Here is a 9172-nt window from a genome sequence, read left to right as displayed (position 1 = left end):
AACCGTTAGTGGGTCAATTTAGCGGTTGCCTGGTCAAATATAGCCGTTGAAGGTCCTGCTCTAACTATTTAACTTGGGGTCAATTTAGCGGTTGCCTGGTCAAATATAGCCGTTGAAGGTCCTGCTCTAACTATTTAACTTGCAGCCTAGATCTGATTCTTCAACTTGTCCTGAAGATGAACCACAACCACACTGGTTGGTTCGAAACGCGTCAAATGTAAGATCATGTGATTTACGCCAAAAATTTTCTCATAAACTTGATATGGATCACAGAAACCTCAACTCAACAAATATAATTAAACTAAATATTCTAAAACTAGCATTTTTATATCTACATATAATATTAATTAAATATTAATTTATTAAAATAAATAAATTTTAGTTTTATATCATTGAAAGTACACTATATTAAAATGGGAAGAATGAAGACTATATTGGTCTAATATATCAAATTTCACTACCAGTAATAATCTTAATTTATATTTATTTTTTTAATTTATAATAGGGAAAAACTGATTTTGATTTATCAAATTAAGATTTATAAAACTTAATTTTTTTTAAATAGTGTTTTAATTTTTAAATCATAAAATAAAGTTGATTCAATAAAAAAATAAAAATATGAAAGAGATATTTTTATATTAACAAATTAAAATATAGTAATAATAGAAAAATATTTTAATTTTCACTTTAATTTTATATCATATTTTATAGAGATAAAATAATTGGAAGTAAAAATATATTTAGTTTGTTTATAATTGTCATTTATTTTTTAGTATCATGGAGATGTATAAATTTTTTTACTACTATTAAATATGCCTTTAAAAATGATATTGATATTATAATGTAATGGGAAGGAAATGTGTAATTTGTTAAATTTTTAATATGGAGTTGATATGTGGCATTTAAAAAATAGAAATAATGTGAGATATAAATAAAATATTCCAGTATACACATTAAGTAAAATGTTTTAAAAATATCAAAGGAATTATTATAACCTTTTCCACTCAAATTCAATTTTCCAAATCTATTGTAAGCCCAAATCTCTAAATGTTAAGAGGGATCAAATTTTTCAAAGTGCAAACATGGTTGTAAAATGAAGATTTAAGTAAAATGTTTTAAAAATATATAGGGTGGTTGAAAGGAATGATTATGATCATCTTCACTCAAGTTTAATTCTCCAAATTTATGTTGAGGTCATAGCTATAAATGTTAAGAGAGATCAAATCTTTTAAAGTGCAAAAGTTGGCCATGAAAATGAAGATTATCTTCCAACAATTCCGTGTGAAAATGAAATGTTATGTTCCAATATAAATGCATCTATATTTTGTGATCCATATTATGAGTTATATTTTATATTTTATATTATAAATATAAATATATCTATATTTGAATTCAGGCTTCTGTTGAGAGATTTTTCGCTAAAAATCACATAAATAAACTATAAGGTGACGTATTTCGAACCATCTAGTGTGGTTCATCTTCAGGACAAGATGAAGAACCAAATCATGGCATTAGATTAAACAAATGAAGATAGATAACAACTAGTTTTGACTAAATAATTATCATTCATTAATAAATGATTTTTAAAATTAAAATATTCCTATATATTTCACTTATTTTAATGGGTATTTTAATATTAATTTAATTTTAATTTCATGAAAATGAATTTCAATTTTTCATAGTCTAACTAAAAGGGGTCAATTTTTTGGAAATCTAGGTTAAAGTTGTTGAGTTTCATGATTTTGGGTGTCCCAGGGATTTCACCTAAATTAATTGTGGCATTATTAGAAAAATCCATTAATTTTAGTAAAGAAGAATGGATAATAAATACTCTATTTAATTCTAAAATCATAAATCATAAAATAATTTTACATTTATTTAAATTGTATTTTAAAATTTAGAAAAATATTATTGGGAGAAAGTCGCTCTACAACCTATAATTAAAAATAAAAAATAAATAAATTAAAAGTGATATGGGGATGGGTGCAAACATTAATAATAAAAAGTTAAAGCAATAAAAACAATAAAATTCAATTTGTTATATTTTGATTTAGTTATTAATTTTTGCGTAGTTTTTGTTAAAATACCATGGACCATTACCATGGCTTGTCAATACACATGCCAAAAAACCATAATGTATTTCACAACCAAAATATTTCATAACAATATGACAAGATTCTTAACATGGATATTCACCCCTACTTTATTCGTGGATATTATTAACTTATAAAAAAAAGGTTTTGATATAATACAAGAGGCCAATGCCATGGCTTATCAATACCACATGCCCAAAAAACATAACTTATTTTACAATCAAAATATTTTATAACAATATGAAAATATTCTTAACCATGGATATTCACCCCAGTTTACCATAGATATTATTAACTTGTAAATAGGCTTTGTTACAATACCATGGGCCAATACCATGGCTTATCAATACCAAATGCCCAAAAAACATAACTTATTTCACAATCAAAATATTTTATAACAATATGACAATATTCTTAACCAGGATACTCACCCTCACTTTTCCATTGATATTATGAACTTGTAAATAGGTTTTGTTACAATACCATGGCTTATCAATACCAGATGCCAAAAAATCATAACTTATTTCACAATCAAAATATTTTATAAAAATATGACAAGATTATTAACCATGGATATTCACCCCCACTTTAACATGGATATTATTAACTTGTAAATAGGCTTTTTTACAATACCATGGAACAATATCATGGGTTATCAATACCACATACCAAAAAACCGTAACTTATTTCACAATAAAAATATTTTATTTTAATTTAATTTTATAACATTTTTTTAATAGAAGCTAAAAGGAAAAATGTTATAATTACTTTTGAGATATATCTAAATCCTCTAAGGACTACTAAAAATATTCCCATAGAAATTAAATTAAGGTTTTAATAAAACTAAAAATGAGGATACTTGTATATTTAAAGTTGTGAAATGTATATATTATTAAGAACCAACATAGATCCATCTCAATTAAGGATCCAAACGATGAGAGCAAGAAAAGTGACTAACAACAATAGAGGAAAAATAGTGCATGATTTTTTAAAGTTTTACTTGTATTTTCTTTGACATGATTGATCCAAAATATAAGTTTAATATTTTACAACCAATTGAGTTTTTTTATTTAGATACTTTCTTAAACAACACAATGGGATCAAATTTAAGAGATGAGGGAGGGCGGCAAGGAGAGAGGCAAAGAGAGAGAGAGTGATGGGGGGAGAGAGAGAAAGGGAGGAAAGAGAAAAGTCATAGAGAGATAGAGGGAGGAAAGAAAAAAGACACAGAGAGATAGAGGTGGAGAGAGAGAGGGAGACACAAAAATGGAGAGAGAGAGAGAGAGATGGGGATAGACAAAGGAAGGTGGGAGAGAAAGGGAGAGAGAGGAAGGAAGATAGAGGACTCAATAGAGAGAAGGAGAGAGAGATGGAGTTGGAGAGGGAGAGAGAAGGAAGGAAGAAAAAAATACATAGAGGGAGAAAGTTGGAGAGAGAGAGGTAGTGACAAGGGAGCGATGGGGAGAGAGGGAGGGAGAGAGGAGAGCAGGGGCTAAGAGATAGAGAAGGAGAGAAGGGGGAGAGAGAGAGAGAGAGGAGAGCGGGGGCCAAGAGAGAGAAGGAGAGAGAGAGAAGGGGAGAAGGGGAAGAGCGAGAGGGAGAGAAAGAGGGAGGGAGAGGGAGAGATAGATATGGAGAGAGTGTGTATGTTTGGGGGTTGACCTAGAAAGAGGGAATAATATAGTACTATATAAACAACTTAGATCCATCTTAACTCCATATCTATCAAGCACCCAGAGGGATCAAATCTCTTGAGGTGCAAACTCTATATTAACTTTGAATTTAGGGAGAGGGATCAAATCTCTTGAGATGCAAACCTTTCCTCAAGTTTAGCACTAAAAAAGATTAGGTTTAAAATTCAAAACTATATTAAAGTCAATCTACATCTATATTAACTTTGAATTTACCAAGAGCTGAGAGAGATTAGATTTGATCCCTTTAGGAACTTGATAGATCTGAAGTTAAGATAGATCTAAATTTATTTAATTATTAATTACAATTAATTTAACTATAAATTTTTTATTTTTGTTTTATGTAATTCTATTAAGTAAAAATGTTTTAATTAATAACTATAATTATTATGTAAGTTAAAAAATTTACATAATAATATAAGACATGACTTCCACGGTTGGAAAAGTCCCGTTGAAATTATAAAAATAAAATTTCATTCACTTCATTCATCTTATATTTATTTCAAAATTATAATAATCTTTTGAGTATTAATGATTTGTTGAAAAATAAATAACAATTAAAATTAATGTTTATATTTTTGTAAAATTAAATTGCTTTAAACATATTCATCTTATCAAATTTAAATTTATTTAAATTTATCATAAATTTGTTGCAAAGTAAATAGTATAAAAATTAAAATTTATATACTTATAAAATTAAACTTTAAAAGTATTCATTTTCTCAAATTTAAAAGTAAATTCTTTATTTAAATTTAATTATCATAAACTTATTTTTATAGGAAAAAAATCTAAACTTAGTAATATAGAAAAAATCTTGTGTTGACATTCACTTGACATTAAGTATGAAGAACCTACCATTATCATTCTTCCTATTATTTATGAAATTATTAATTAAACAAGCTATCCATACAAATTTACTTATCACTATCCAGAAATTCTGCAAGATTCCTCTCTTTTCTATCCTTGCCACTTTAACTCCCCTGCTTTCCTGCTATCCATACAAATTTACTCGTCACTCTCCAGATATTCTGGAGGATTCCTCTCTTTCTATCCTTGCCACTCTAACTCCCCTGCTTTCTGGAAAGAATGGATTTCATTATCCCATCATATCATATGATATCACCATAGAGTTTCCCTTTGCCGTCTATTTCAAAAGAAAGCCCCTTTGTCACTGCTCCAGAAGCCCAAAATTTGAAGAAAAGACTGTTGGAAGTAGCTTGCAAATAGTAAGCATATTCCATTGTAGGGAAACTTCAAATTTGGATATTTGCAGTGCGTTTCGTTTTAGTAGTTGAGCTTGTTTCTCAGCAGCAAACTTTTGAATGAAGGGCCAACATTTGAGTTATTGTTGGCAGCTTTGTAAATGAAATTGCGGAGCCATCGAATTGGACTAAGTTATGAAACGTCGTTACCCACAGGCGCAATTTGTTGATTGGCGGATTTCCTCTCCTGCAAAACCATGGCGGGTGGAGATTTTATAAGAACTTGCCTTTGCATAGAAAATACCATGGCCGTAAATAGAGCAGTGCTTGCAAAATACCCAATAGCCTGAACTTGCAATATAGGCTTGTGAGATACAAAAGAAACTATGGAGAACAAGATTATTTTTTGGAATGTATGCTTGTTGTTTTCATGCGGTTTGGTACAGATGAACAGAGCCCGAGCTCTTAGTCAAGAGGCTCAAATTTTACAGCTGTTGAAGAGTAGCTTGAAAGATCCTCAGAATTCCATGAAAAACTGGGAAGACTCCATTGCTGCACCTTGCAATTGGGATGGAATTACATGCGACAATTCTACAGGTATGGTCACTCAAATCATACTTGAAAGCAAATTTCTGAATGGTCCTTTTCCATCCAATATATGCGGTTTGAGCGACTTGAAGAAACTTCAATTGGCTTTTAATTACCTTGAAGGGAATCTGCCATCGACCCTTATGAATTGCAGCAAGCTTGAATACTTGAATCTTACCAATAATTCCTTGTCCGGTACTTTACCAGACTTCTCTCCATTGAAATCGCTGCAAATTCTAGATTTGACAAGGAACAATTTCACAGGTCCATTCCCTGCTTCTGTGGGAAGTTTACCAGAGCTGACCTCTCTAAGCCTGGCAAACAATCCATTCAATCCAGGAAATATACCTGAAGAGCTCATGAATTTGAAAAAGCTCAATCTGCTTTACCTGGCTTCTTGCAATTTGGAAGGAGAAATTCCGAGTTTTATTTTAAATTTTACAGATCTGGGCCTCCTCGATCTCTCTACCAATAATCTCCATGGATCCATTCCAATAGAAATTTCGAAACTCAGTAAACTCTACCAACTGGAGCTCTACAGGAATAATCTTAGTGGAAGTATACCTCGAGAGCTGGGTAATCTTACATTTCTGCAATGTTTTGATGCATCGATGAACATGCTTAGCGGAAGCATTCCAGAGGAGGTTGGCAATTTAAGAAACCTCGTTTCCTTTCATCTCTTCATGAACCAACTGTCAGGTCAAATTCCTGAAGGGTTCGGGGAATTCTCAAATCTTGTAAGTTTGTCACTGTATTTGAACAATTTCACAGGCCAACTACCACAAAAGCTTGGCAGTCTATCCAAGTTTAACATGATCGATGTTTCTCAGAACCAGTTCAGTGGCCCGCTACCAAAAGATATGTGCAGAGGAGGAAATCTGCAAAAACTTCTGGTTCTCGATAATCTTTTGACAGGAGAGCTGCCTGAAACTTATGGAGATTGCAAAACTCTAGTTCGCTTCAGAGTTAACAACAACAATCTGAGTGGTCCAGTGCCCAAAGGAATTTGGGGACTGCCAAATGTTAACATTATTGATTTAAGTTTCAATAATTTTGTTGGTGAAATTGGTTCCGAGATCGCAAAGGTGAAGGAATTATCAGAGTTATATATTCAGAATAATCAATTCTCTGGGTTTCTGGTACCGGAGATCGGCATGGCAAAACTATTGGTCAAACTTGAAGCAAACAATAATCGCTTTACAGGTCTAATACCCAAGGAAATAGGCAACTTGAGGCAGTTGAATAATCTGTGTTTTCAGAACAACATGTTTGAGGGATCCATACCAGAAGAAGTTGGTTCCTGTACTTCTTTGGTTGTTGTTAATCTTGCAGAAAATTATTTGCAAGGATCAATTCCAGAGTCACTGGGATCTATTGCGGCACTGAACTACTTAAATCTTTCAAACAACAAACTATCTGGTTCAATTCCAAGCAGTCTTGGTGCACTAAAGCTCAGTTTTCTTGATCTTTCCAATAACGAGTTAAGTGGGGCTGTTCCAGATTCACTCATTGATGAGACTAACATACACAGCTTTTCGGGAAATCCAGGGCTTTGTGCTAACAGCTCTGGAAATGATAATGATGATAATGACAATAGACTTAAGGCTTGCTCTGATTCTCATCAAGAGAAAGAAGACAGACAAATGGGAATTATTTCTGGGCTCATTGTTGGCACAGCAGTGTTATTACTTGTGATTGGATTGATACATTTTCAGAGAAGATATTGTCAAAATCAACCTGACTTGATGGATAAAAGGGATACTTCTTGGACCTTTAAATCTTTTCAGGATTTAAGCTTCTCTGAAGAAGAGATTTGGAACGCTCTATTAGATGAAGAGAATGTCATAGGAAATGGTGGATCAGGCAAGGTGTATTGTGTCATGTTGCAGAACCATGAAACTGTAGCAGTAAAGCGAATATGGACAAAGAACATCAACAGAAACAAGCAAAATGAACTAGACAGATTGATAAAGGCAGAAGTGGACATTTTGGGAACAGTTCGGCATAAAAATATAGTGAAGCTTTATTGTCATTTGTCAAATGGTAATTCAAATCTATTGGTATATGAATACATGCCAAACGGAAACTTATTTGATGCTTTGCACAAAAATAATGAGAAGGCATTAAAGAGAAGTGGCATGGATTTGGATTGGCCAACACGGTACAAGATTGCATTGGGAGCAGCTCATGGATTAGCATATCTTCATCATGATTGCTTGCCTGCAATTATTCACAGAGATGTAAAATCTTCCAATATTTTGCTGGATAAATTTTACGAGGCAAAGATCGCTGATTTTGGGATTGCCAAAACTCTTCAAACTTGTGGAGGAAAGGATTCTACAGTAGCTTTTGTAGGCACCCATGGCTACATTGCTCCTGGTATGTTAAGCTTAGGACTGTGCTTCCCTAGTTTGCACCTTTGACACAGAAAAGACAGGTCTTTTTCAAGGTTTTCATACGTTTTGCAGTTATAGATTCTAACCTTTCTCAAAATTCATTTATACTTGTATGTATATATTTGTTCTCAATGGTTGAGTTCTGACATCCATTTTTGCCATGTAGAATATGCATACACTCTGAACATTACAGAAAAGAGCGATGTTTACAGTTTTGGTGTGGTATTGTTGGAGCTTGTGACTGGCAAGCAACCAATTGAGCCAGGGTTTGGAGAGTACAGAGATATCGTATCCTGGATTTCACACGAGATATGCTCCCAGAAAGATGCTATGGAAGCTTTCGACTCAAAGATTTGCGAGTCGTTTCAGGAAGAAATGATCAAAGTCTTGAAAATAGCAGTACACTGTACCTGCAACGTACCTGCACAGCGGCCAACAATGAGAGAAGTTGTAGAGATGTTGCTGGATGCTGATCCTTGCAGTAGCAATTTCAGATCAATTCAGGGGAGGAAAGATCCACAGGACACAAACATTACTGTTGACACTCCCACGTAATTGGCAGAAGTAATGATTCGGAGCCAGGAAGAGGGCTAATGAAACACATTTGCCAAAAAGGGTTTGATAGAACTATAACGGAGCTGTTCAGTTGGGTTCACATAATCGATTGCACACAGAGTAAGAAGATTCCTACTATCTGAAGCATATTACAGGTTATTCAAAAATTTAGCATGCAAGAGAAAGTCAATATTGTATTGTTTGTCCTTAAATATAAATGTCTTCAATAAGTTATAGACTTGTCCTTCAAGTATATAAATATATTCATTAAGTTTGTCCTTGTATTGCTGTTTCATCGTCTTACTGTTTTCACATTTACATTTATCAATGTTAAGGATAGAAATCACGAAGGAACTGCCACCCACTTTATCATGTTTTGTCAGGATCATCCCCAGGGCTCCTGAACCAGTAATAACATTAATGTTGATTTGATCTTGTATATTAATAAAAGTTGATATTGTGCATTCAAGTCTTCCTCTAGCAAAGGGTTTCTAAGCAAATCCTTAGTTGACATGTGTTGAATGGAAGGAACAGCTGGGTATAAAATGTGCGAAATTCCCATGACAAAGCAATAATTTGTGGGGCAGGGAGTGGGGGGAGGTGGAAGGAATCATTTGGCACTCTCCTTTCTATTCAGGTGCTCCCAT

The 9172-nt window shown here is 32.9% G+C and overlaps 1 protein-coding gene across 1 annotated transcript; it reads left to right on the top strand.

Annotated features, from left to right (window-relative positions):
• Nucleotides 1-5290: 5290 nt before the first annotated feature.
• On the top strand, nt 5291-8791 carry LOC149181096 (uncharacterized). The gene is made up of 2 exons (XM_089418271.1): nt 5291-7953; nt 8137-8791. Exons 1-2 carry the CDS (start codon nt 5373-5375, stop codon nt 8523-8525), a joined length of 2970 nt encoding a protein of 989 aa, XP_089274397.1. The 5' UTR covers nt 5291-5372; the 3' UTR covers nt 8526-8791.
• The last annotated feature ends 381 nt before the right edge of the window (nt 8792-9172 follow it).

Source organism: Pinus tabuliformis, chromosome 3_2 (assembly GCF_031772625.1).
Source record: "Pinus tabuliformis cultivar Carrire ecotype Pingquan chromosome 3_2, CPIR1, whole genome shotgun sequence".
Classification (NCBI taxonomy): Eukaryota; Viridiplantae; Streptophyta; class Pinopsida; order Pinales; family Pinaceae; genus Pinus; species Pinus tabuliformis.
The sequence above is the reverse complement of the archived record's forward strand: the minus strand, read 5'-3'. Positions and strand labels throughout refer to the sequence as shown.

Coding starts and splice junctions, on each gene's coding strand:
- LOC149181096 (XM_089418271.1), top strand. CDS start 5,373: ATGGAGAACAAGATTATTTTTTGGAATGTATGCTTGTTGTTTTCATGC. Junction 7,954..8,136: donor CCATGGCTACATTGCTCCTG/GTATGTTAAGCT, acceptor TTTGCCATGTAG/AATATGCATACACTCTGAAC.